This window comes from Plectropomus leopardus, chromosome 19 (assembly GCF_026936395.1).
Source record: "Plectropomus leopardus strain MGB_pleo_1.0 chromosome 19, ASM2693639v1, whole genome shotgun sequence".
NCBI lineage: Eukaryota > Metazoa > Chordata > Actinopteri > Perciformes > Serranidae > Plectropomus > Plectropomus leopardus.
In genome coordinates, this window is record NC_142194.1 from 6,681,760 (window position 1) to 6,709,589 (window position 27,830).

The 27,830-nt window shown below is 38.7% G+C and overlaps 1 protein-coding gene and 1 long non-coding RNA gene across 3 annotated transcripts in view; one reads left to right on the forward strand and one right to left on the reverse strand.

Annotated features, from left to right (window-relative positions):
- Positions 1 to 4,464, reverse strand: part of LOC121959188 (heparan sulfate glucosamine 3-O-sulfotransferase 3A1-like) — a 49,255-nt gene extending 44,791 nt beyond the window's left edge. For both annotated transcript variants that reach the window (XR_015775002.1, XM_088070122.1), the window contains exon 1: positions 3,638 to 4,464. Coding sequence is in view for 1 of the 2 variants with exons in the window: in XM_088070122.1 (XP_087926248.1) it covers positions 3,638 to 4,170 (533 nt within the window). In the remaining variant the exon portion in view is untranslated. The remainder of the gene's footprint in view (positions 1 to 3,637) is intronic.
- The window catches only part of LOC148186292 (uncharacterized), a 40,326-nt gene continuing 16,949 nt past the window's right edge, over positions 4,454 to 27,830 (forward strand). The window contains exons 1-3 of the long non-coding RNA XR_015775003.1: positions 4,454 to 4,593; positions 7,889 to 8,017; positions 14,924 to 15,025. This is a non-coding gene — a long non-coding RNA (uncharacterized LOC148186292). The remainder of the gene's footprint in view (positions 4,594 to 7,888; positions 8,018 to 14,923; positions 15,026 to 27,830) is intronic.

Below are 27,830 nucleotides of genomic sequence, written 5' to 3' on the forward strand. Positions count from 1 at the left end.
GACATTCTGTTAATTTCAAACTATTTCCAGGCCTGGAAAACAGTTTTTCTAATTTAATTACTTTTCCAGAAATTTCATGACCATTAGACTCCTTTTTTAAACATTTGCGCAACATTGAAATCTTCACCAGCACACTAACTGTGGCTCAGATCCAAGATTGCTGCCACGTTTGACGACGGGCCGTTTCAAGCCTTATTTCCTGGTTTTGACAAGCACAAAAACAACCCGACAGTACACGACCTCGAGCCAGCAACTTCAAATGAACGCGACTCAATCAAAAACTACCACAAAAGCCGTCAACAGGAAGACGTTGTCGAGGAGAGCTGACGAGATGAACCCCTGCAGATCGGGCCGCGCTGTTGTAACAGTTATTTATTCCTCTTTTCAATTCAAGGGTGCCTCTGTTTTAAAACGGACAGCATTAAGGGGAACCGGCACTAAGGTCCGTCCTTGGAGGCACGGTCCAAATTCCAGAGAATCTTGGCAACTCCTCGGGATAGATGGGACCCTCATGGATATAAAACCCCACAATGGATGAATAGGTAAACAGAAGGGTGTGAAAGAGTGATGGCGAAAAGAGAATGTTCACTCTCAGAGAGGCACAAAGAGGGAGGTGTGTGAGCGGGAGATGGGAGAGAGCCAGAGTGTTTGGGGAGGAGGGGGAGGAGGGCACGGAGGGAGTTGTCAGTTAGGGAGAGTAAAAGTTTTGTCTCCAGGCTTTTAGAGGGTGCTGTGTGTAGTGTTAACTCAATCAAAAGGTGAATTATACCTCCCGAGACACTCAGGTAACCTTTCATTATGGCCCTAATCCTTCTTAATAACAGAGCTGCAATGTCGGCAATGCCCCATTAGACAGAGAACCACTGAGAGGGAGAGCCATTATTCCCCACAGGCCCGGTGGAAATGTGAACACACAGCGCTCACTCACACACACTCGCCGTGACAGATGAAATCAATCACAAATTCGAGTTGAGCGAGGAAAACGCAGCATACACTTCTCCATACGGAGATAGAGACGGCAAATGTGTCTTTATGTGAGTTCCTGTAAAGTTTCACCTCTGTCAGGCCAAGCTGAAACTGAAGCTATAAAAGCAGATTCAGACTAATACTGATATTTGGAAAAAGGGATCAAAAAGACTGTAAACTTGTTTTCTTAACCCTAAAAAGTGTGTTAAAAACACACTTGATATAAAGCTTTGATGTACTCATTTTGATTTCAGTGCAGTTTACTCATAACACAATGAAATATTGTTGAAAATCTATCCTGTTGCAGTATAATATTTATTTTGAAAAAAATAAGTATTTTGCACTTACTTAACCTCTTAACACCTATTTCCTTTCATTTTTGCTGTCAAGTAGGAGACATATTCATTATTTTGTTTCAGCTTATTTATTTATATATATTATATATATTATTTATTAACTGAAAACAAATTACACTGTATAAATTACAGTATTTGGCTGCACTGAATGACTTTTTTATGACTGACACAGCATGGGTTTGAACAGACTAGAGACGGCACATATTTGCATTAAGTTTGGCTTTCTGATTGTGATTTTCCATGACTTTTCCAGGTTTTCCATGACCGTGGGAACCCTGAATTAAGACATTCAGTGTATTATTTATGTGCATAAACTGTGTTATCAATTAAATTATTTATTTGTATAAGCAAGTAAAATTGAGGTCTGAGTTTAATGGTTTAGTTTTCAATAATTTTTTTTCAAGAAAGTAATTAAATGTTATAAAAAACTTCTCCAAAAGTTACAAAGTGAAAAATGACTATTTACTGAAAAAACACTCATCACAGAGATTACAGGGTTCTTTAGCAAAGTACTAACAGTCAAATAAATAAAATTAGTTCTAAGTAGTTATATGAGGCATTATTTTAAAAGAAAGAAAATGTGTTGCAACTTGGTTAAAATCCTTAATACTGAGGAATTATCCTTGTCTCGTTTCCCAGCCTAATCAACCTACAAACCGTGACTCCACCATGGCCCTGACCAACTTAAAGGCAGTCAACCCTAAAATGTACAACAAAATGAGCAGCCCGATAACATCTAATGAAAACAGGCCTAATGTAGTGTAATAAATCAACAGGCTGTCCAAATAACTTCATCCAGCAGCAACAACTCGGCTGCTTAAAGTCGAGATGTTAAATAAAGATTTTGTGGGCTGTGTGGACTAATCTTTATCAGTGATGAAGTAGCAGTCTGGATCAAAAGTTGGATAAACACAATATATCATCATGGCGATGTAATGACTAATAACAATATACAGAAGTTGCACCTTAGAGGGGTATGAATTAATTTTAATTTCTCCACTTTAACTTACTTCAGTTTTAGTATTATTTTATGCTTAATAGTTTTGTCTTTGTTAAAAAAGTGTTTTAATTTTGTTTTGTTTGGCACGTTTTATCTCCCATATATAGGCAGGAGTGGAATGTCACTAAGTACATTTACTCAAGTACTCTACTTAAGTACAAATTTGAGATACTTGTAAAAGTTTATACAAGTACAGCTGCAACAAACAGTCGATTATCAATTAGTCCACTGACAGAAAATTGATTGCCAGCTTTTGTAATAATTAAGTATTTTTCATTTACATAATTTTTAAATTTTTTCTGAGTTTTTTTTCTTTTTTTGGGGGGGGGGGGTTATTATTTTGTGTTTGATAGTTTTAAGTTTTTTTTTGTCTTTTAAATAATTTTGAGTTTATTGGGCGTTTTGCTTGTTTTTTAAGATTTTTTTTTCTGAATTGGGTTCTTTCTATACTTTTAGTCATGTTCCTCATTATTCCCACTCTTACTCAATTAACATTTTCACTGCAGGACTTTGACTTGCAGCAAATTATTTTCAAAGGGTTCTAACTGTACTTTTACTTTAGTAAAGAAACGGCACACTTTATCTGCCACTGTGTTGGGTGATGTCAGTTAATTTGGGACATCAGGTAAAATGGGACAAATAAGGTTTCCCATCTTGGGCTTTTAAAATATCAGCAGCCAAACATATTCTTGAGTTGCAGCTAAAATTGCACTTTAAATTAAACAGTACTTTTATTGGTTTGAGGTAACTCTTATGGCCAAGGCGGAGAGTCAAATATACATTAATCCACTTGCAAGAAAGACATGTGGAATGATGATTTTGTCATGTTGGCAAAAGGAGTACTGCTAAAATAGTACGGGCAGGCTATAACAACAAAAATAATTGTAGAGTGTTGCTCTTTACTTATCAATATATACTTTGCAACAATGATGATTGATGATTGAGTAATTATTGCATTTAGGTGAAATAGGGCAAAAAATTAAGATTAAAAAAAAAAAAAATTGGACATTTTTCTGCAGTGAAAACATGTTTTTAGGCTACCAGATGCCATCAAATTATAATTTACGCTACTTTGTGCCACATTTTGGGTGTTTTTATCACTTGAAAATATTAATTGTAATGCTGTACGTCTTAATCCATAGTCTAAATTTCCCAGTTTCTAAATTATTTTACTTATCAACATTTTTTTTCAAAGAAATATAGCAATGGCGAGTTATAAAAGTAAAGAACTGTGCAGAATTTTCAGGGGGTTTTCTTCGTTACCTACCAAATTAGTGTCACAAGTCACCTGACTTAAGCATTTAGGTTTACTTACCTGTACCACTCCAGTCCGTAGTCGTAGTTGCGGTCGAAGAAGTGTGGCTCCGCTCCCACGGCTCTAATGTCCGGATGAACCCGGAGAAACTCCAGCAGAGCCCGGGTGCCTCCTTTCTTCACCCCGATGATGAGAGCCTGGGGCAGCTTCTTGCTCCCCTCCCCGAGCGGACTCACTTTACCTGCGAACCTCGGCGACACTTTTCTGGACGCGACCAAATCCGGAGGCGGCAACATGAAAGACTCCAAAACCTGCCCCGCGCGCTCATCCGCGAGGACCCGCGAGGAGCCCCTGGCGGCCCCGTAGCCCTCGAGCTCCGACCCGGCGGTCCATTCGTACGCGACTCTTTTACTCCTCAGCGACCTAAAGTCCTCGGAGAACCGGCTGGAGGACGCCTTGACCGGGGAGGAGGTGCTGCAGCGGTCGGTGAGGCAGTGCAGGAGGAGAAGAGAGGTGAGGAGGGAACACAGCATGACCGCCGCTCGCCTGGAGGTGCCCCGGGAGTCCAGTTTACGGATGCGGCTAAAAGCCATACCAGTCCCTGGGTGGTTGGTGAAGGAGCCGCAGCCATGCTAGGCACACATTACCGAGTCTTTTGGCCATGAAGAAACCGAGTCATCCACAGTGGGGCTGCTGTGGATAACACCTGTCTCCTCCCAAAAAAAGAAAGGTAAATAGGCTAATACCTGCTGCACACAGGTGAGCACGCCCGAACTGACCGAAAAGAGCCGAAATTACGGCCCACAGGTGCTTCCCGACGGTGTGGCAACGATTTATGCACCCAGGTAACACAGTTCCCTCTTTCTTCTTCTGTGCAGGATGCTTCCACGAGCCCTGATGTACCACCCGCACGTGTATAGAGTTGTAAACTTGTCTCGCATGTCAGGTTGGTTGACAGGCACCTCCCTGACCAATGAGATGGAGAGAGAAGCACACAGGAGCCAATTATATTACAGGTGGGCGGGGACACTCAGACACTCATTTCAGCTAAGCAAGAGGGAATTTTCTTGCAAAAATTAAAGTTGCAGAGTACGAATTTTGGGGCCACACCGAGGAAAAAAAACTTTTTTGAATGAAGTCGAAATATTATGAGAAAAAATCGTAATATTTTGAGGAAAAAAAGTAGAAATATTATGAGAATATACTATACTATAATTTTATGAGAAAAAAATAACTTTATTTATTTTGTTTTTTTTACATGATTTAACTTTAACGTTAAATCGAGTGTACCCAAAACACTTCTATTAGGCCAACAGTACCCAAAAAGGCTAAAAATAGTTTACCCAAAGTGCACCTTAACAGACACTATCCGTTTCTTTCTAGCACTGTCTTTTAACCCCATAGCTTCTGTGGGGTCAGAGAGCGTATCCCACTGAATAACAGCTTGAAAATAAAGAAGTACAATCTGTAGTTTAAGTAACACTCATGAATCGATAAAGAGAACTGGATACAGTGTTTGAGAGGGGGCCTTGTTCAGAAAGTTGCTCAGTGGCGCACAAAGCCAAAAACTTTCAACTGCCGTGAATAAATTACCCAAATGACCAGCACTGCTTATGTATAACTGGGCCCATAGAGCCCATAACTGGAATAGGAATGCATTGATTTAATCCTGCGGCTCTTTTAGATATCCAAATGTTATTGAACCAAATGGATCAGATCCTGATGGGTTGTGATGGGGTTACATCAGTTCTTTTACGACCCACATTGTTATAATAAAAGCTGGTTGAAAATCTGTAAACTATCCCTTTAAATACACAATAATGAATAAGGAGACACCATACAAACACTTTTAAACTTGCAATGTAGACAAATATACATATTTAAATACATTTTTAAAAAATCTTTTATTTAATTGGCATTCTCCTTGAGATCAACTTCTCTTATTTTAATCACGACTTGCACGCAAGAGTGAACATATACAGTATAAGTATAGACACTGACTTTACACACAATACAGTACATCAAAAATATGCTAAAAATCATGCTTAGACGTGCTAAAAACCAAACACACAGCACTTACAAACAAACAGACAGAAGCTGCCGTCAAGCTCAATTGTTATTTTTTTTATAGATATGTTTGTTTAGTGCATCATCCCCAGATTTTTCCACTGTAGCAGCTTGTTTTTAAACGCCAGAATTATTCCTCAGATCTACAAAACACTCGAGGGACCGTTTCTCCACATGCAGCTGAACGCAGGCCACCAAAGAAGACGCCCCTCCACCGTGAACCCTTTTTTTATGACACGCAGAAGAACAAAAAAAAGCGAAATAATGATAAGGGGGCACATTATTTCTTTACAAGTGAACAAGAACAGAACCAAATGTTTCACATCTGCTCCTTGCCTTTTGGGTATTAGCATGAGAATGTGCAGGCAGTGCTTCAATGCTGCACAGCTCACTGCCCGAGAAAGAGGATGGAGACCTCAACACTGGGCTGGACTACCAGTGCCAGATGTCCCCCCGTGTTTTCGAAACAATGCAAGGGGTCGTCCCCGCATTTAACAAATCACACCCCGTGACTTTTCTGTGTCTTGTGGCACTGGAGAGATGCTCGACCCCCTCAAACACACTGTGATGACACCCAGCATTCCCTCACAGAGGTCAAATGGCTTCACAGTCGCGTCTTATCAAATACAGACAGAATCATGGTGCTTAAAGAAGTTACCTTGTTGTTTTTTGTCTTCACAAATTGAATGCTAAAACTTCCTAGAATCTCTGTCGGCACACTTTATTTATTTATGTATTTAAACAGTTATGAAAGGGACAATCTGACTGCATAGCTACAAAGAGGTTCCCAACCTCCTGGTCTGGGCCCCTGCAGAGGTCATAAGATGAATCCGAGGGGTCAGACATGATTAACGTGAAAGGGCAGAATCCAAAACAAATTTCTTATTTTCCCAGATTTCTCTGGTCATTCCTTTAAAAGTGGAATAAAAAGTTTAATAAGCACTCAGGTCTTTTACTTAACCCTTTGAAACCTGGATCGACTTATTCGACGTTCAGACACCTTTCAAGCATTTAAACCTTTGAGCCCCTGAGCATGTTAGTTTTATTTCTTCTTCAAAAACATGGAATTGAAGCAATGGGAAACATAGTAACAATGGTTCCACAAACTGCAAGATTTTTTAGATTTCCAACATTATTTTTAAAAAAGCTAAGGAATAAAATAAAAAGAAAACTATACTTCTAATTATCATAGTTGCATATTTAACATTATGTTTCAGAAACTTTATTACTTTTAAGCACTTTTCCCAGTAATTTTCCTATTTGGGTTTTTTTCTTTTTTTGTTTCTTTTCTTTTTTTGTTCCTGATTTTCAATTTTTGTGTGTCTTTTTATCAGTTTCTTGCTAAATTTTGGGTAATTTCTTTTTAAGTTGCTAGGTGCCTTCTTTCCATGTTTTTGAAAGAAATCAATTTGCTCAGGTTTCAAAGGGTTACGCCAAAGGTGTAATGCTATAGTACAAAAATACTCATTAAAACGCAGCCGGCCACCAACACAGTTACACATTGATGTTTGGTTGAATTTATGACGTCGAGTGACCAAAATGTCAGAACGTCTAATGCCAGCGGCAGTTTGACGTAGAATAGTGAAGATAGATGAGGTTATTTTGTTGGTGTTTAGTTGTGTTGTTATATATATATATATATATATATATATATATATATATATATATATATATATATATATATATATATATATATTTTTTTTTGATAGAAAGTTTATATGTAGAATAAACTTTCATTCTGTTGTTTTGCATCTTTTCACTAAGCAGGAATTCCAGCTGCAATTTTTACGGACATTTTTCAGCTTTATTGCTGAAAACGTTTGTCAGAAAAGAAATCAAAAAGCAGTCAAATGTAATAAATAGTGTTGGAAAGTAACTAGTTACAGTAACTAAATTACAAAATAAATGTAATATTATTCATTTACAGACGCTGAGATAAAATATGTCATGAATTACAGTTACTAATCAAAATGTTGGTGATTGCAAAGAGGTTACATCTGAATATATTCTTTTTGCCCTAAAGCTTAGATGGCAAATAAAACTTTCATTGTGTCGCTTTGCACTCAGGGAGGTCTTATTTCGGCAAAGCCTATTTTTCAGCTTTACTCCCCAATTTAAAACATTTGTTTGAAAAGTAATCAAATGTCATAAGTACAATTGTTTTTATATTTTAAAAGGGTAACTAATAAGTATTCTAAGTATTGTATTTTTATAATTTTTTGTGATTTTTTTACTTATTGACAGTACAGCTGAGGAGAGACAGGAATGTTGAGAGACGGAGGACAAATTACATGCAGCAAACGGCCGCAAGTCGAAAATGAACCCGGGGCCGCTGCAAAGGACTGAGCCTGTAAGAGACGCACACTCGACCAGGTGAGATTGAAGTCGCGCCGTAAAACTGTTTTTTTACAAGTTAAAGTTCTTCATTTAAAAATTTCACTGATGAAAAGTGTAAAAGTATTCATTATGCAGAAAGGCCACTGTTATATTGAGTGTTATATTACTATACATTCTGTTTTATATAATTAGATCATTTTATTGATGCATTATTAGTACTCCCTTCCTCACCACCCTGTGAGTGTGATACTATTATTTATTAGAAATATTTGATTCATTTTATTGATACATCAGTACATCAGCAGTATTTAAATGTTGCAGCTGGTCAAGGTGAAGCCACTTTTACCTGCTTTTTATATTCTTTGGTAGTTTAATCTTCAAGTAGTGTATCATATTTAATAAAATTATGATCAGTGCCGAGGGTTCAGGCATGTCCTGACTGAAGTGAAGTGCTATTATTGGCATGATGTTATGGTCGAATGAATAAGAAACCTTTATTGCCCCGAGGGAAAATTACTTTGGACAAGGGAGCATAAAAGAGTGTTAAAAACAATCACTATTATTAAAAATCCCACATAACATGAAAAGAAACATCAAAAAAACATAAATAAAATTTGATTTAAAAAAAGCATAATGACAGGAAAAATGATAAATTAATTGATACTAAGTATAATATTAAATTTTTGATCAATAACAGACAGAATTTTGCATAACATTGTGAAAAGATAAGCATTAGGATAATAATATTGTTTGTATAACATAAGTATGGATGACTGTTGTAACAATTTTATAATTTATATTTTTTATCAATATATTGGGGAGATGAGCTACTTTCTCATCTGATTGTTCCCATCGAGGCCTCTAAAACTGATTTAAATGAGACAATCTGAGAAGAGACACTGATATTACATTGCTGATGAGCGACCGCTGATAAACGCCATTGATTATTATAACAGCGCTGTTGTCATTAGTGGCGTCTGAGTAGGTACTCTCAGTCTCAAGCATGCTTTGTGCAACGTACCATTTTCAGCCTGGTCCAGTGTTTGTGCAGCAACACACACTTCCTTAAAAAAAAAAACAGCATTTAGTGTGTAATTACACACCCAGACATTTGTGCTTTTAGAAAAATGTGCAAGCAGTCTAGAAGGCATGTAAAAACGTAATTCGGCTTTCATCTTCGCCGTTTACCCAAATTGCAGCACTATGGTTACACTGACGCAGCCTTTTTGGAATCTTGGATGCCGAGTTGGGGTTTTACGTTTAAAGGGAGCGCAAACACAAACTGTTTATTATCCTTTTGAATATAATCTTGCATTTACTTAGCATAAACTCTCAGGGCATGCCATGGGAAAGTGAGCGCGTGCCAAGGCGAAACCAAATAAGGGACGGCTGAATTATCTGTGTCTGATTGTTGCTGCACAGAAATGTATAAACCATACCTAGACTTGTGCATTCGCTCTCTCAAATGCACCATCAACAGCGAGAATATAGTCATGCAGGAACTGTTTCCACTGCTGAGCTGGCCAAGTAGTTAGACTGCGTGTCTCAGCCATGCACATAATCTCTAGACAGGTTTATGAACTGAGGTTTGGGAGCTGTCAGTTTGGAGGAGACATCTTTACTGCCAATATAATGGCTTTACGTTTCTCGACCTGAAATCCGTGGCGATAAAATATTTTTATTTTCGGGACAATATTCATCTTCAGCTTTGGACAACTGGCCTGTTTTAATGGCATATAAATTTAATAAAATTCATGTTGAAATATTGCCAGAAAAAAGGTATGACGCTCCACAGGGCAAACATGGTTAGAAACAGATGCAGCTAGTAAAAAAAAGATTTATAAGTGGAAATTGTATGGATGTAATTTACGACATGTTCCGTGCCTGAACTAAGATCAGCGTCACAAATTTCCGCACAAGTCGGCAGGCAGCTCCTTGGCTCCAGAAGTTCATCTCCTAAAACTTCCTCATTGTGAGTAAAATTGAAATTGCATCACCCACTTGAGAGCTTAATAAGATATGTTTGTAAAAACTTAAGAAAACTGAAAAAATACAGTAAAATGTCTTCAAACTAAATGATTGTAGTACATTTTTATCTTTTTAAGGTACTCACTTGTTAAACAACCCCATAGTTTTTTAAAAATATAGGCCTCAAACAGTTGAGATATCACTGCATGGTATTTGTAAAACAGAAAGAAAAAATCTAAATTAAGAACCTTTTACTATTGTACTGTTGTAATGCTTGTAATATGTTAAAATACCAACATATTTTGATGTGAGAACATGGAATTATAACCTATCATAACTAGTATTATTTCCACAGAGTAATTCTATATATTTACCCATATAGTTTGTAGTATATAGTTTTACAAGTTTGAAAACATCTCAGAAATGGAGAAAAATCATACTATTTTTTAATCAAATATATAACATTAAATATATGGTGTTTACAAAAGGGAATATTTATTCTTTTTTATCTTAGATAAGTTGTGAGTTTATTATTTTTGCATCAATACCTTTATCATAACCGTTTGGACTAGCATGGCTTTAGACAGTAAATAATCATACTTACAGAATTATTTCAGAATATATATAATGGATACAATTAAATCTATCATTTCACACTAATGTATGATCAGTTTTTCATGTTTTTTTTGTAGCAAATAGTTAATTTTAATTACATTAGCTTAGCTTCACTACATTAACCAAAAAAAATGACAAACCAGCCATTTGGTAGAGCATTTTTCAAAAAATTATTTTACTCTGTTTTAGGTTTATTTATCCTCCCACAAAGTACGAAAATATATACGTCCATTTCAAACTTTGTCAACGTCTTCATCCTCCCATGTGTCCTTTATGACGGTATATATACAGCCAATAAATCGCACTTTAACGGTTACAGTGTGTTCGAATGTTCTGTACGTTCCCACATGTGGACGGAGAAATCTTTTCACTATTTTTCACCTTTTATTACTATATATTATTATATATCACTGATTTCTCTGTTTCATCATTATTTAAATTTCTTTATCATCTCCTATACTATTATGTGGCTTGAACTGCGCTACACTGCCTCCATGATCTCCAGTGGTACCGTTCCATTTAGTTTGTATGTGTTAGCTTGGAAAAGACGTGCACAAATATGGACGAAATGGCTCCATCACACTCTGTGTGTGTGTTGTTGACCACGTATGAGACCTTAGGCTTTTATTTTTTGTATTAAGTTATATAAAAAGGTTAGTGAGACCTCTGAAACTATACTACTACTGTGCTAGTAATGCCTCAATAAGATTAACTTCAACACGTTTATTTATGATATAGTGACTTCAAATGTGGTTTACCAAACAGTTGAGCAGAACATTAAATGGTTAAAAATGCTTTTTTATACTTTATAGTTATATAGAAAAGATTTTAACGATAACAGAGAGCACATGCAAATTTTAAACTAACTCATGTGTTTGGTGTGTGAGCCATGACTCCATGTTTTACTGAAACAGGGTGTTTTTTTTCACCATGAGAGGAAATGTACTCGTTCTATATACACAGCTGTTGGCCATTCATCGAGGTCGGGTTCTTCTGCCTCATTGGCAGGCCGCTCGCCCGACAGGAAGGGTTTCTATTGAGCACGGAAACCCAAATAAATTGTGCTCTTAATCAGATTAATGCTCATCTGAAGTGGGCTGTTTCTCTAAATCGTCTCGAAATGTCAACATACAACCAATTTGAATTAAGCACACAAGCAATTACGCTCCATTTATCAATGCTTTGTCTGGAGATTTGTGTGTGTGCTGGTGTTTTCCATAAGCAGAGGGGGAGGAGATACCAAGTATTTATGGATTTTCTGTCTTAAATCGGAATATGTTATAATTGTTTACATATAATTCATGCACAGTCCTACAAATCTAAAGCCACTGAAAATGCTTCAAATCATCATATGTGGAGGTGATGAATTAAAGCTTAAACCATCTTTTCGGACAGTGCGTATGATGAAATCTGTATCTGAAATGAGTGTCACAGCAGCTTGTATGTGTTAGATTTTGTGTCGCATTCCTTCCTCCATGCGGCAGCAGGTGATTATGAGAGAGTCAGGCCGGGTGTGTGGGTGAGGAGGGAGGGCAGGAGGCGTTGTTCCAGCTGGAAGATTGCGTGGCTTTATGTCCATCTCTACAGGCCAGCAATCAGGTTTAAAGACAAGCTAGTGTCGGCACATAAAAGGTTAATGGCACATATGTTGTGGCAAAACCAGCAGAACAATCGCCCAGTTTAATTTCCAAATGCACTTGGCACCAGGAGAATAATGTCATGGTGACTTTGAGTCAAGTTAAAGTATGAGACTCCACATGGGAAATAAATATCATGGAGCTAAAAATCTGGATTGTTTCAACACGAGATGAATATTTAATGCTTAAAACCCCCAAAATACTTGGCTTCAAGTCTTAAGTATTTCTCAAAAATATTAATTATTCATGACTGAATGAGCAACAAAGTTAAAGTTCAGAAAAAAAATCCTCCAGAGGTTTTGATTTATGAGCTAAACTGCTTCATCAGGACTGTGTGGGTGTGGCAGTGGCCTCGCAGCTAAACATATAACTCCAACCATTGTCATCAAATTTTGATTTAAATATTGCTAACACCCTGATTGGTGCACATTTTAAACCAGTAAGAAGTGCAAAGACTAAAATGCAAAACATGCCGTAGCGTCATGTGACCTATAAAAGTGAAAAAAAATGTTTCCATTGCAGTCTCACAAAATACAATTTTTTCGAATTGACTGAAATACCACCTCATGCAGGTGAAAAAAGTATTTTGCAATAATTTTTTGCAAAATTGATGTGTTTCCATTTGCGCAATTTGAGGGTTAATGGAAACTTGCCTACTTTAGAGCTTGAGAAACATGTAGTGACAACAAAATGAGGCAAAGAAGAATGAAAATTTGACAGAAAGAGGGATAAATGCTGGAGTATTGTGACACTGGGAGGAAACCGAAAAGGGGAATCAAAACCATGAGTCTCTCAGGATAAACGGGAGGGTTGGCAAGTATGTTGCTCCACTGAGCTCTGGCTGTTTCCTCTTCGCAGATAATGCAGCGGGAGTTCTGCATCCCGCTGATAGTACACGGGACAGTGTAGCGTACCGACATTTTCAGAGCAAAAAAGAACAGGCTGAAGTGTTTAGAGTCTTTGTTGCAATCGATGGAGTTAAAAAAAAATAGCAGGTTGGAGTCCTTGTCAAGCTAAAGTGACGATTCTGTTTTGACAAATAAATGGACTGCAGTTTTTCTAGCTCCACTGCTTTGTATTGGATTAGTCTGTTTGATAGAGGGGTAATGATAAAACAGGACAGAATGAAGTGGTTCTCTTGGTATCACATGCAACTTTTCACAAAGGAAACACGAAAGTAACCGTTCTAATATGTAACAAACATAACTGAAACAGATGGTTTGGTGGAAAAGAGGATATACTGTCCTTTCTGGAAGACTTAGCCCATAGTATAACCCTGCAAAACCAGGCTGCAGGAAGAGATGATAGCATCATTACACAAAGAGCCACAGAGTCCAAGAACAAATGCACCCCATGTTGACCTTTTGCCCCTGATTCATGCCTGGGACAAGTCCAAACCGTGGAGATGGTGTTGGGTGATAGGGGATTGATATTGGCGCCCAAATGACCAGCGCAGATGATGCGTCACATGTGAGCCCATTAGAGCAGCGTTGGACTGCGGAGTGCATGTGTTCATTAAAAAGCAATATGTGGAAGTCTGATCTGCCATTTCCTGCAGATAAGTATCTGCTCATACATCTAAAGAAGACAGCCAGGCTGTGGGTTGTTTTAGCCACCACAGGGCAGGGTAATCACAAAGCATAGATCCTCCGACTGTGAGTTCGAATTAACCGTGTTGCTAACTGAGCCTGAAATTGCTTGGGATTGAGGGCCAGGGCCCGCGATCTGGCCAGGATATCTTCACGCTGTTTGCAGCCGTAATGCGATGATGGAGCCCAAGCAGAATCGATTAAAGCAATCATTTGTTGAATCAGGTGTTTTTCTGCCTGGATGCAAAAACCGTATGACGTTTCTGCGGCGTTCTGCCGGATAGCCTCGGCCTGACGGAGTGCAGCACATGCAGAGCGGCAGCAGTCTTTGTTTTGGCAAATGACCATGTCTCATGTCAAATAACTGACAAAATGCAGTATCACAGACCATATGGAAATTATATTAACTGTAGCACTGAATATGTGATGTTGTGGTTTTAAGGCATGTTGCACAACCACAACTGGGACTTAAATCACTTCTTTGATGATATCATTGCAATCAGACCCATTTAAAGCAGCTTTTCAGAGTGTGATGTCGCACGGTTAATTCACATCACACCTCGGCAAAATCACGTCGCCCCGCTCACCTGTTTTCTTTGAAAGCAATATCAATCCCGGGCATGACACCTCAGACCCTAAACGAGCTCTGTGTGGTCTTTGGCCCCCTCTGAGGCGCGAGTCGCCTCCCCGGCTTCCACACACATTGATGGACATGCGAGAGTCGGAGCGCCGTCCAAGACAAACAGTTTGTGTGATTATTGTGCATAGTTAGAATAATTCTGGGTGAAAGCAGGAAACGTGACGGTGTGCAGCATGATGTATGGACAGAGGCTGCTTTTTTGGGGATCCTAGCCGCCCCTCCTTCCCATTAATGAACTCCCTAATGGGTATATGAGCAGAGATGCAGCGATAGACAAGACTGTGGTGCTGGCTGTGGCGGATATTGCCTTACCTCTGCAGAGGGCTCTGTAGCTTATGACAAATGGACAGTTGAAGTGACTGGAAAAAGATTGATCTCTTTACATTTAACCTCACACATATTCCATCTTTTCCTGGACCGTCTATGAGGTGTGCTGTGATATTAACTCCAACCTTTTTATGGCTGTCAGATTGAAGGTATTTTTTGTTCTCAGGTGCACCCAGGCTGGAAACCACACACTGTGCAAACACCTGAGATTGATCCCCCCGTCAAAGAGGTCATGAGAACTAGGATGACTGGCAACGAGAGCGTGCCTGTGAGTATGTTTGGGGTGATTCTTAAAGGGGTCATGTTTCATCTGATGTCACCACCAGACATCCTGAGGGGCATGAGGAGGACGAATACACACTATGGTTCAATCTCAATATCTTCCTTACCCCTGCCACATAACCATATACCCACATCGACCCACGTCCATATACAGGCCAACTGGAAGTTCATTAATTCCTATGAGAACCTTTATGATCTCTGATGTATTTGCAAAATTTCTCCTTCTCTTATTATTATTATTTTTGGTCCAGAACTGGATTCAGTTTCTTTAAAATTATAGATTTTTTGCAGCAGATTTCGTACAAACCGTATGCAATGTGCCACAGGAAGTTAGCATGAATGTAATGCAGTTTTATTTATATATTTGTTCTTTCAAAACTAACTGAAATACGGCATCTTTTTGAAGACTGACCAATTGAATAATGAGAGTTGAAAAATGTTGCTTTGGTAGAAACACGTCTAAACACCAGAAATTGTCAGACCAATGATATTTCGGATTTCGGATGGACAAGAGCATATTGACCAACCAGTCGACCAACCGTTTAGACACGAGGCATTACTGCTCTGTTTTTGTACTCCTCTGACATTGTAATTGCTGACTTGTGCATCGCAGTCCTTCATTTTGACATATTTCCATGTCACATTTCCCTTCTTTTGCTTTGAGGTTGTCTTGGCTGGGAACAGATGCATCCCTGAAAAGGTGCAGAGAATTTGCACCATTTTTGCACCTCTAGCTGAACTGAATTCATAAATTTGGCATCAGAATTACCCAAATACATGCAGTGACTTGAATCCTAAATGCAGTAAGTGCTACTTGTTGCTGAGTATGTCTCCTGAAAGTCTTGCTGTAGTTTCTACGGCTCCTCTAATATCAGTGCAGACTGGCAGGGTAGGAGCACGGGTTGTGAACATGAGCCTCTAGTGGCTTGATAATGAGGCAGTGTTCTATTTGATCAATTCTTTGTGTGAAACTTAAGTTGTAAATGAATTGCAAGCATCCATTCTTTTCTATCTCTATCAGATAAATGGCAAATGTGATAATAGCCTACCATTATTGTCAGTTTGACCTTTTCTTTTTTGGTAAATGCCATAAATGACGATACTGATGATGCTTTAGGGTCTTGAAGGGTGGTGCCATTTTAGAGGGGAGGATTTTAACCCCTTCCCCATGTAACTCTGTTCTGAGGGGCAAAGGGACCTTCAAAAGTGAGGGGTAAAGAAAATGGTTTGTGGCCAAAGCAATTTGTCAGCAGTGCTGATAACAGCAAGCAACAGGCAACATATCATTCTCTGAGTCTCAATTATTTTAAAAAGATTTATCCTAATTATCAAAGCAACAACTTGAAGGCAGCTATTTGACCATTTTACCACAGTAGATCTGATAAGTTTAGGGAGGCAAGTTTGTCTAAATATTTCATATAACTCCTGTTTGAAGCTACATCACTGAACAGGGCTGATGAGGAGGAAATGATGCTCCGAGGTGATTTTTCTTTGTCAGCTGGACAATAAACTCGCCATCTCTCACTGCTGATAAGCCCACTTTTTTCATCCTTCATGTGGAGGTGAGGCGCTAACCTCTCGCCCCGCCAAAGCAATATTTACATCAGAGAGGATCTCGCCCGGTCACATGGAAAATATGTAATGAAGACTATTTGTTAATGTCAGCGTCCGGCCCGGTAGTACCTCCTGAAATAATCGGAGCCCTCGGCCGCACATCAGAAGTCTAATTAAATTTCTGCCTTGGATGAGTCGTTAATAAGAAATGAAGCGTGGATGATGCCTCGTTAGCTTTGGCACATAATCAAAAAGCAGAGACATGTTTGTGTTTGCATGCAGCTGCCCTGTGTCTTTTTCTAACCTCTTCCTCAAAATGATTGTTTTGGCTTGAAAAAATACAGCAATCGTCTGTCGGAGGACTATTAAAGTCTCACAGCTGAAAGTAACACATCAGACCTTTAGTTATGTTGGATATGGAAACTCTATAATTGCTCTCTTTTAAGAAGTCGTAATTTCAGCATGCATCAGGTTGACTGATTCACCTAAAAACAGGTTTCAAGATGAAGGTTAGATACAGTATTTTAAGTGTGGGGCCAATTAGCTCGCCCAGACTTCAGTTGCATGTTTGAGCAAGAGACTCAGGAAGCTGCTTGAATGCAGCATCATCATTTACATTCCTGCAGACGTGTGCAGCTTCCAAAATTTACAAAAATTATACACTGGCATACTTAAACACACTACCACAGACCCCCAAAAATCTTCAGATAGAACTGGTAAGACATACAGTATGATCCAGTGTGTGTGAAGACACAAATGAACACGTCATTCAACCTAGAAATGTCTAAAAATATGAATTAGCTTTTCTATTTAAAACATTAGATTTAATTCATGATAGAATTTACAAAACAATAAAGAGGTTAACTCCAGCAGCATTTGATTTTAATCCCACAATCTAATCCCAGATCAGTAACATCTTTCACCAGTCTTTGTCTGCAGAGCAGCTCACTTTAGACTTGATGACATCATATGTTTGAGTTTCAGCACTCTAATTTTAAATTTGGGAAAGTTGTTAATGTTTTCTAATATTTTGGACTGTATCGTCCATAGGAATGTAATGTATGAATTTTGAAAAAATGGGCATAGTTCCTCTTCAATGTCAATTTGTGTCAATAATTTTGCACATTATAAGAGCATAAAAATAGTCAGAATAAATACATTATCAGGAGGACAATATGATACTTTACGAAGACTGGGGGTTACTTTTGATACCCACCAAAGGACACTGTACTCCCCCACAGCTCAAGGGATTTAGTGTTGCAATCCTGTGAAGCTGGGAGGCTCACAACAGATGGACGTTTATTTAAAAATGAATCCTCAAAATCTGCGCAGCAGAAGCGAGATAGTCCAACTTTAGTCCAAGTACAGGTCATGCTCCAAAAAACTTTGTCAAACTGACAAATATAAGTTATAACAGATTTACTTTTAGGAATTTTTAGTTCCCAAACTGAAGCGGAGATAACTCTGATGATGTCATTATTATTTTAGACTTGACAAAGCTCCTCCAGAGCCACAGAAGACATGATACAACTGTTTTCTCAGGCTGAGAGGAGCTGATATGACCTGTGACTTTAAGGTGAAAAATTGGAGGAGTTCCTGTTAAAATCCATCAATTTATCATATTTAAGGGAGGGGTCAGTGGTGGGATTCTGCCATATATCACGCAACAGCAAGTTGCTTGTAGCAAAGTAACAATAAAAAACAGCAGCTTGTTTAACCCCTTGAAACCTGGAGTGACATCACTTTTGTTGTGCTGCATTCAGACACCTTTCACATGCATTTAAACCTCCGAAACCTGAGCATCGGGTTTGATTTCTTGGCAAGAAATTACCTTCAAAGTGGAAGAAATTAGGAAAAGAAAATGACCTGAAATTAGTTTTAAAAGAGACAAAAAAACTGTCCAGACAACTATATTTTTATTATTATTAATTCATTATTATTAGAAGTAGTAGTCGTATTTATTTATCAATTGTATTATCATTTTTTCCTTCTTTTTGCCATATTTTTACTATTTACAGCGTAATAGTGTATACTGTGTAGATGTGTGTGCACATATATTTATATAGTTATACGGGTACATTTTACATTTTATATACTTATATTTCATATTTTAGGGATTTTTTTTATACATTATACATTTATATATGTATATACTTTTTTAATACTGTTTTTAGATAAGCCATTTTGCACATCATACGGTTTGAAATGTTTATTATACATTTCATATAGTTTGTATTGCTTTATCAGTACAACTTGGGTTCCTTTAGTAATTTTTTTTTTTTTTAGCTTTTGTGCTTAGTTTTTTAGATGTGAATGTTCTATGTTTAGATGTAATTGTTAAAGTAGCTGCCATATAAAGTAATTTCCCATAAGGGTCAATAAACTATCTAAAAGTAACTAGTACCTTCTTCCTGTGATTTTGGATTTGCTCTGGTTTCAAAGAGTTAAAAAACACTTTAAAAGATGTTATTGTGTCCTTATTGCTCTTAAAGTTTGAAGACGCCTGTGGCCAATGTCCAAACTTCAAATGCACCAATCAGTCAAAGCTGTAATTCAGTCTGTTTGGACCTCTTTTAGGTTGCTTCAGCACAGCCTTCAACTGTGAGTCTTAAACGTCTATCTTTACAACAAAGTCACTTAAAGTTAATTACTGCGGAGTGAACACAGTCATCAAAGCCATAAACGTTGCTCAACTGTTGGAACCGTAACTACCGCGGGCCTCGCTGAAGTCAGGTGGACCGTCACTGGGCGAAACTGCTAAAGCTATTAAGGGATGAGAGTCCCAGTGCTGCAGAACATTAACTGAGATCCATCAGCACCAGCGAGCATGCAGACAAATAGTGTACACACAGACAGACACATATACACAGACACGTATGCTGGGAAACTGACACACACCGACATATTTATACACAGTTATACACATGGAGACACCCACACACACTGATCTCAGAGCCCAGACAGATGTGACTGCTCTGACAGTCGAAACAGGACCACATCTGGGCAAACAGTTAGACATGGATGTGTCCCAGGAGTGTTCCCCTCTGTACCCTTAAAGTATTGCTCTCTCCGTCCACCCACACGGGGCTGAAGACGCAGCACCGATGTGTTGCGTATGTACGAGTGTAGGTGTCTTCTCGCCCTGCTCAAAGTGCTACATTCCAGACACACACCTTACCGCAAAGTCTGACCGAAAAAAGAGATCGTCTCTCAATCTTATGAGCTGCCAGAGGAGGAGGAAATGAGAATAAAACATGGTGTCGTAATGCAACCTTTCATATCACTTTTACTGCTGACAGAGAGGGATAAAATCAAAGTCTGGCCAAGGTTGTGTCACCTCTCCGCCGTACGAAATGAAGCTGAGGGATAAATTTTGGCATTGTAAATTTCTGCAAGCTATGCATACGCTACATTTGCACCTTCCATGCATTTCATAGAAACGTTTCTAAAGTGGCATATTTAAGATTATATGGATATGAGCTGAGTTTCTCATCAGGAGGAGGAGGAGATGGTGGATGGCGTGAGGCAAGATAGCAGCCAAGCAGTAGACCGCTGTGGTGACCAGCTGTGTTTATTAACCACACGTTGACATTTCCAACTGTGTTTTTGGCAACAAACCGGGTATTTTTAAGGTGACGCCACACAGTTTGCTGGTTCCGGTGCTTGAATTTTGTCCTTTTTACATGAACTTGAATCATGTAGTGCTGTGTATTTCCTGCTGTTTGTTTTTATGGTATCTATTTTTGTAGATTGTCTGTTTTAGTATGCTATGGACCTTATAAAGTCATTATTATTATTATAATATTATTTCCAGCAGTGATTGTTGCGAAAACAGGGTATTTTATGGTTATGTCACCACATTGTTGTTAAAAAAGCATTGTGTATTTTTTACATTAGATCAGAAATGTCCATCAGTGGTTTTTGAGACAACTGGGTATTTTTTAGGGTGAATAATTTTCTGTGATGGTTGTTGCAACAACTAGGTATTTTTAAGGTGACATTGGCACATTTCCAACGGTGGTTGTGCCAACAGCAACTGGGTATTTTTAGGGCAACATTGGCACATTAACAATAACGGTTGGTTATTGCGTCAATAACTGTGTTTTTTTGGGTGTTGCCAGCACATATCCAGCTGTGATTGCTGCAACAACCAGGTCATTTTTAAAGTGAAATTGGAACATTTCTAGGGGTGGTTTATCCGAAAACAGCCCCTAATTTTTAAAGCAACTATGGCACATTTCCAGTGGTGATGGGGTATTTTTAAGGGGAAGTTGGCACATTTATGGCAACAATACCGCCTATTTAGAGCCAAAACATGATCTTTTATTAACCATAACCAAGTGTTTTTTTGCCTTAACCTAACCAAAACATAAAATTGAAAAAACAAATTTTAGATATTTGTGGTTTTCAGAATTCTGGTGACTGGGTTGAGAATGCAGATGCATGAGAGGAAGCAGTCTTGTTGCTTTAAAATGCATACTTTACTTACTGAGAGGATTTGGAGCTTTGGCACCCAGAAAAAAAGAGTGAAATAGATATCAACGATGTTTCAGGTATTTCTTTTTTTTCAGATTAGCCCCTCCACATCAGTTGGCACTGAGGTATTGTAACCCCTACTCTTTTAATTGATACCCAAGAACTGTGTGAAAGTCTATTTTACATAGAGACTGAAAAGGCTATCATTTAATGGGGAAAGAAATCCAGGGTTGCTGAGCTTCCTGCTGCTGCATGAGCCTCGCCTCTGCACCCCCCCCAACCACAATGTCAGCGCAACCTCATTTCGATGTACAGATAGAAAAGATACGGCCAACACTTCTGCCGCCACAATTTGACACAACTAATTTAGAACTGGTCTTTTATGGAAGCCTGGAATATATTACCTTTCCAGAACATAATAATAATGGAGAAGCATCAATCAAGCAGCTCCTGTGCATACATTGTGCAATAAAGCTTATCTCTGGGTGACACAGTCCGTCTGACTCAGCCTGCCAGCCAGAACGAAACTGTATGTGAGCTCTGCCATCAGGCGCCGGTTAACACTGCATAAATATGCAGTTTAGGAGTCAATGACATTTTAATAAGGTAAAGCTGACAGCTTACGGCTCGCACACAAACACCCAGTTGTTTTCCAGACTCCCAGAATCAAAAAATAGACAAGCTAGGAGTCCGTGTCTACACAGTCACGCTGTGAGAAAGAATGTTGTTTCTTTGAATATGTATACCCCCCTCAGCTGTCATCACACGCACACACACCCCTCCAAATTGTCAGACCTTAGTGTGTTCCCTCCGCCCCTCCCACCCCCTTTCAAATGTTTCTATAATTTTTTCCAGGCGTTAACTGGATTCAGCTGCTTGTGAACTGCTTTGGCTCTCATCTCCACTTTTCCATATTATTTAGAAGGGGCCTTTTTGTTGATGTATGGCGCTGAGCTTGTTTTGCTGACTGTTCTCACAGGCAACCTCTCAAAGTCCCCATTGTGTCCCCGTGTGATGTCATGGCTCCCAAACACCTGGGAAATCCTGGAGTTTGTGTCAGAGTCTGTTTGGATGAGGACTTTCATAGGCGTCTTGCATGCCCGATGCATTTGGGACAGCACAGTGTTTGTTACTCAGCCATGATTAATGGCAGTAATGGGTGGACATACGGATTATAGATGGAGACAGGGCTGTCTGATTTGTTAGCCGCGTGCATTAATAACACCAACGGTTGAGCTAATATAATTTCTACATTTACATAAACTGATTATGCAGCAAAGTCGCTAGAAGAAAATGTGGCATTGTACTTTTCTGTAAACCACAAATATGTTACAGTTCTGTGTTTTAAACGTTTCATATCAATGTTTTAAAAGTGAAACAGTATTTGAGCTGACTTTGTCATGGGGAGGTGAAGGGGATGGTGGATGGTGTGTCACCTAGGCGAGATGCCTGCCAAGCAGCAGAACACTATTCCTATATACTATTAAAGACCGACAAACAAAAAACACAGTTATGATTTGTCGAGTCATTGCTGTTTTTTCAGGGGCTTTTTAGGCATCTGATGTGGGTTTTTTGTAGTGACCTGTCTCTGTTTCCCGATGCTTCTTAGGCAACAAAAATGGAGTTTTGTATCACCTGTAACTGTGTTTCCAGCGGCTTTTTAGGCACAAAACATACTTGTTTTGTAGCAACCCGTTGCTGTGTTTCCAGTGGCTTTTTATGCACTAAACAAGTGTGCTTTCTGGCAACCCATCAATGTTTTTTCCAGCAGCTTTTTATGCAGCAAACTCATTTTTTTGTAGGGGCCCGTAGACATGTTTCCAGTGACTTTTCAGGCACTAAATGTGGGTGTTTAGTAGAGACCAATTTCTGTGTTTTCAGAGACTTTTTAGTCTTAAAAAATTGTTGTTTTGTATCAGCCCCCTGCTGTGTTTCCAGCAACTGTGTGTGTGTTTTTTTGTTGAGACCTGTCGTTGTTTGCCAGCAGTATTTTTGGCACCAGACATGGATGTTTTGTAGCAAGCTGTCACTGGATTTCCACTGTCACTTTAGACTCAAGACATGGGTGTTTTGTCGCACACTGCTGCATTTTAAGCTACTTTTTTGGCACTAAACATAGGTGTTCTGGAGCGACCAGTCACCAAATAAAAGTGTTTTATATCTATCTGCTGCTGCGTTTCCGGCAGATTTTAAGGTACCAAACATGTTTTGTAGCGACCCATCACTATTTTCAGGGGGAATTTTTAGGCGCAAAATGTGGGCGTTTTGTAGCTACCCATCATTGTTTTTCCAGCAGCTTCTAGGCATCAAAAGTGGTTGTTTTGTAGCATCCCATTGCTGCTTTTCCAGCTACATTTTATGCACTGAACTTGAGTGTTATGTTGTGACCTATCACTGTTTTTCAAGGGGGATGTTGGCATGAAAAGCAGCTGTTTTTAACCAAGACATTGCTGCTTTTCTAATGGGGTTGTCCCCTTAAAACCCAGTAAAGCAAGCCAAAACATTATCTTTTCGTAGCCATAAGTGATTGGTTTTTCATCACAGAGTTGTTAAAACAAAATTTAAACATATCAGCTACAGGACAACGTGCAAATATGTCCATAGTTTGCAGAAATATATTATGCCAACATTTTTTCCTGGCAACTGGGTTGGATTTGTCACAATAAAACTGCTATTAGTCTCTGAATGTCTCTGAAATGTGTTTGTTTGCTTCTGTGACATATCCAACAAGCTCCTGAACTGTTTATGTATTTGTTTCATAAAAACCCAGACAGTGTGATCCAAAGTTCAAGACTTTGTTATTTCACTCCCCAGCTTCCACTCCACCTTGTCAATCAAAAGTAATGTCTGCTGTCATTGCGTCACGGTTGCAGACAGCCACCCGTTTCACGACAGAGGTCAACAGACAGGACTACGACGGCTCCAGATGGGCTGGAAAAACATCAGCTTCACAAACACACACACGTTTTCCACTCTTTAAGCAACGCCGATTAGGGCTCTTCACTCTTTCGGGCATTTTGTATCAAGTGGGATCTCGCTGCAGTTGGCGGCGTCTCTCTGTTTAGTCCTTTCGTCTTTGGAAAGAATGCCCTTCAACGTCAGTCATCCGAAAACTGCAACACACATGCTGCAGCCTTTATTCTTTATTTGGATCCCCATTAGATCCTGTTGTAGAGGGTGCTAATAACGTATTTGGTAGCCTCTGTTTACCAGCCGGCACCCTAATGCATCACATTTAGCATAACCTATCACCCTTTGACACCCGGCCCACAGAGGAATGTGGAGATGAATACGGGCAGAATGAGGGCTAATGGGGATGATCCTTTGAATGTGGACAGTCGCTCATTGTCACCGTGGTTTGGGCATTCTTGGCATTAGGAAGATCAGTGTGAGGACATGGCTCATTGGACGCCAAACGTTTGTAGTCCTGCTTCCTCCCTTTGTAATGAGTGAGCTCAAAGTGATGTCAATGACATAGATCTTAGCTGTTTCTTGATGCAAGAAGTGACGATAAAAATGCAAAATCTGAAGCATTAACTAGGTGTTTTTACTCAGTGCAGCTTCAAAGTTAGCAAATCAACACTGAGATAGTGAGATCACTTAACCCTGAGCAAAATGGTTTGATTTCTTTTAAAAACATGGGAAGCAGGCAATGAGCATCAAAAGAGAAATTAGTTAGAAATAACTTGTTTTGTAAAAGTACTAAGAAAACTACCTGAAAATTATGGGGGGAAAAAAGACTAAAAAACAATTATAACAACTTTGTGACATAAAAAAGAAATTAAACAACAAAAGAAAAATAAAATATAGGTAAGTAAGAAAAATAAAATAAAGTAAAGCAGACCAAAAAATCAATGCAAACAAGATGTGGAAAAAAAGACAACTTAAAGACAACTAATTCTGGAACATAAAAAAGAAAAAAATAAATAAATAAAAATTAAGTAAAGAAACAAACTCACAATGCAAACAAGATGTGAAAAAAAATGACTTAAACAATTGCAATAATTCTGTAACATAAAAAGAAAGACAAACAAAAAGGAAAAAAAAGTAACAAGGCAAAACAGACTTAGTGAAACATTTCTAATAATTTTGTAACATGATTTTAAATGTATAATTCTGGTAATTATAGATGTATTTTTTCCCTACCTTTTTTCTTTGTTTCCTAATTTTTTTTCCCTAGATTTTTACATTTTTTTATTTGTAAATCTACTATTTTTTTGCAGTTTGTCGAACATTTCTTACCAAGTTGCTCATTGCCTTTCTCCCCATGTTTTTGACAGAAATCGCACCAATTTCATCAGGTTTCAAAGGTGTAAATACATATAGAAGAAGCCTGAAAGCAGCACAAGAAAAGCGATCCAGGTTTGAAAGGGTTAAACATTGTTATGGAGAGACTTTGAACTCGTCTAGACAAATAATTGGTTATTCACGTGTTTTCTGTCCACCACATTTTAAATGCAGGGTTGCTTGATATCTCATTAGGGGGCAGCCAGTCCGGTGATAAGCTGCAGTCAGACAGGATGAATCCCTGTCTCGTCTGCAGACGGACACACCCAGCCAGAGATGCACACATACATGATGACACACGAGCAAATATAAACCTCTGCACATACAGTTCATAAATGCACACACATCCTCAGCTGTCACAGTCTTCACAGCTGATTTACCGTCTTGCCTTTGAAAATGTGCGCTGCCATATACTTACCGAGCAGCAGGGCGCAGGAAGGGTAAGGCTTTTTTTTTTAGGGTGGTCGTGTATCACCTTCGGTTGTAAAAATAACTTTTATCCGTGCTGGTGATGCGCTATAACATCTAATTGCTTCATGCTATATTCTCCTGTGAGGATTTGTACCGTTTACTGCGCTGCCGTTGAAGACGACGTAGCACATATTGTTTTGACATATGAAGCCTCTGTGACTCAATTTGCAGTTTGAAATCGAGCCACTTAGGAGAAGCTTTTAGCTCTGATTCTAACTTGTTTTGACAACTCATTCACTCGAGTACCAACAGAGACAGCAACACACGATATTCTGCCTCACACACAGCAGTATGCTTTCTAAGTTAAAAGGCCTACTGGGTCCAAAGCCAAGTTTTTTTTTTTACAATTTTTTTAAATCAAATTAGTTTTTGTTTTTTTTTTGTTTTTTTTTTAGCTTTGATAGTTGTGTGGCTCCACCATCAGGCCACCATGACCTTCACATTTGTGGTTTTAAGTGTCTTGACAACCATTGGACATCTTGCTATGATTATTTGCCACTGACAGGAAGAAATTTATAACGTTGGTGACTCCCTGACTTCTCCAAAATCCACAAATCCTTTTTCTTTTTTCTTTTTTTTAGACAGTTCTTTTCTTGAGTAAATTGAGTGATCATGGTTTGAACACAGAACATTTCATTTTCACCGTGTTACATAACCATATATAATATCATCTATCTGTCTATCTATCTATTGCTCATTGCCTTTTATTTATTTATGTATTGGTTAATATTGGCAACAGCTACATCAATATATTATACCAAAAACATGTCTCACATATAAAAAATAAAGTTAGAACAAAGGTAAATGTCATAGCAAAACCATAATGAGCCTTCACTTCCTATCAGATATAATAACATTGTCACAAAGTAACAAGTCACTGAGGACAGAAAACACAGTTAAGACAGATTTTGAAATGCTAAGGTTTTTTGTCCCATCTGACTTTGTGAGCGACGTCACCATATTTCCAGATATCAGCAATTAACTACGAAAATAAGACCCAGATTGCGATAAAATGCAATTATAATTTAATTAACATGCCTGACATGCTCAAACACAGTATGTTTGCTTTAAAAACGAATGTTATGTGTTCACACCAAGTCATTATAACTATGTGGAGCATGAACTGCTGATTGCTTAAATTGTTAAATAGTCATATATAATAAAATTAGAGGCCCATTCTTGCATCATGTGATAAAACAAACATGTTGGGGGATGGACATCTTTGCAGGCAGAGGATGTGTTTTAGTGCACATTTGTGTGTTATGATTCAGCTATGCTGTGTACACTTGGGATATATTTTCTTTTTAGCTCGTGTTTACATTGTGCCCTCACCATATAACAGTTTATATTACACTTAAATCAATCTTTATTACTTGCACGAGTGTGCAGCGATGCAGGCAGATGGAACATCTCCAAATGCTGCAATATGGCAAGTTCTCGAGATGTCAGCTCTCCCTAAACAAACCTGAAGGCTTTCCACTGGGGCTGCCTCATGTCGTGCACAGCTCGAACTCGTCAATGTCAACCCGAAACGCTTCTCCGCTCCTCCTCTGCTGTCCTCTAGAGAACTTAATTACAAGTCACGTATTAGGACGTAACTTTGATCCAGACACATTTTCTGTGCCAAACCAGTGTATTGAGCCGACTAATCCCTGTCATGCTAAATGAGTACCTGCTTTGCTAACCTTTGATCTGCTGGGGTTAGGACACGCACTGGTCCAATTACAGTCAAGCTTTTATGAGAGGGCAACAACGTGCTCTTTCAAAACCACCGGGATTTAAGCTTTTTTTATTACAAAGTGAGGCTTGTTTCTCAGACAGAAACCCAAAGTATTAAGGATTAGACACGAGGGGAGAAAATTGAGTTGGCCAGTATTTTATTAATGTACAGCAACACTCTGGCTTGTTACATGGTTTAATTCTAACCCCTGGCCCTTGAGGACCCTAAAAACTCACCACAGCCACTGCTAGGATTTCAGCCACACTGTTTGAGGTTAATGATT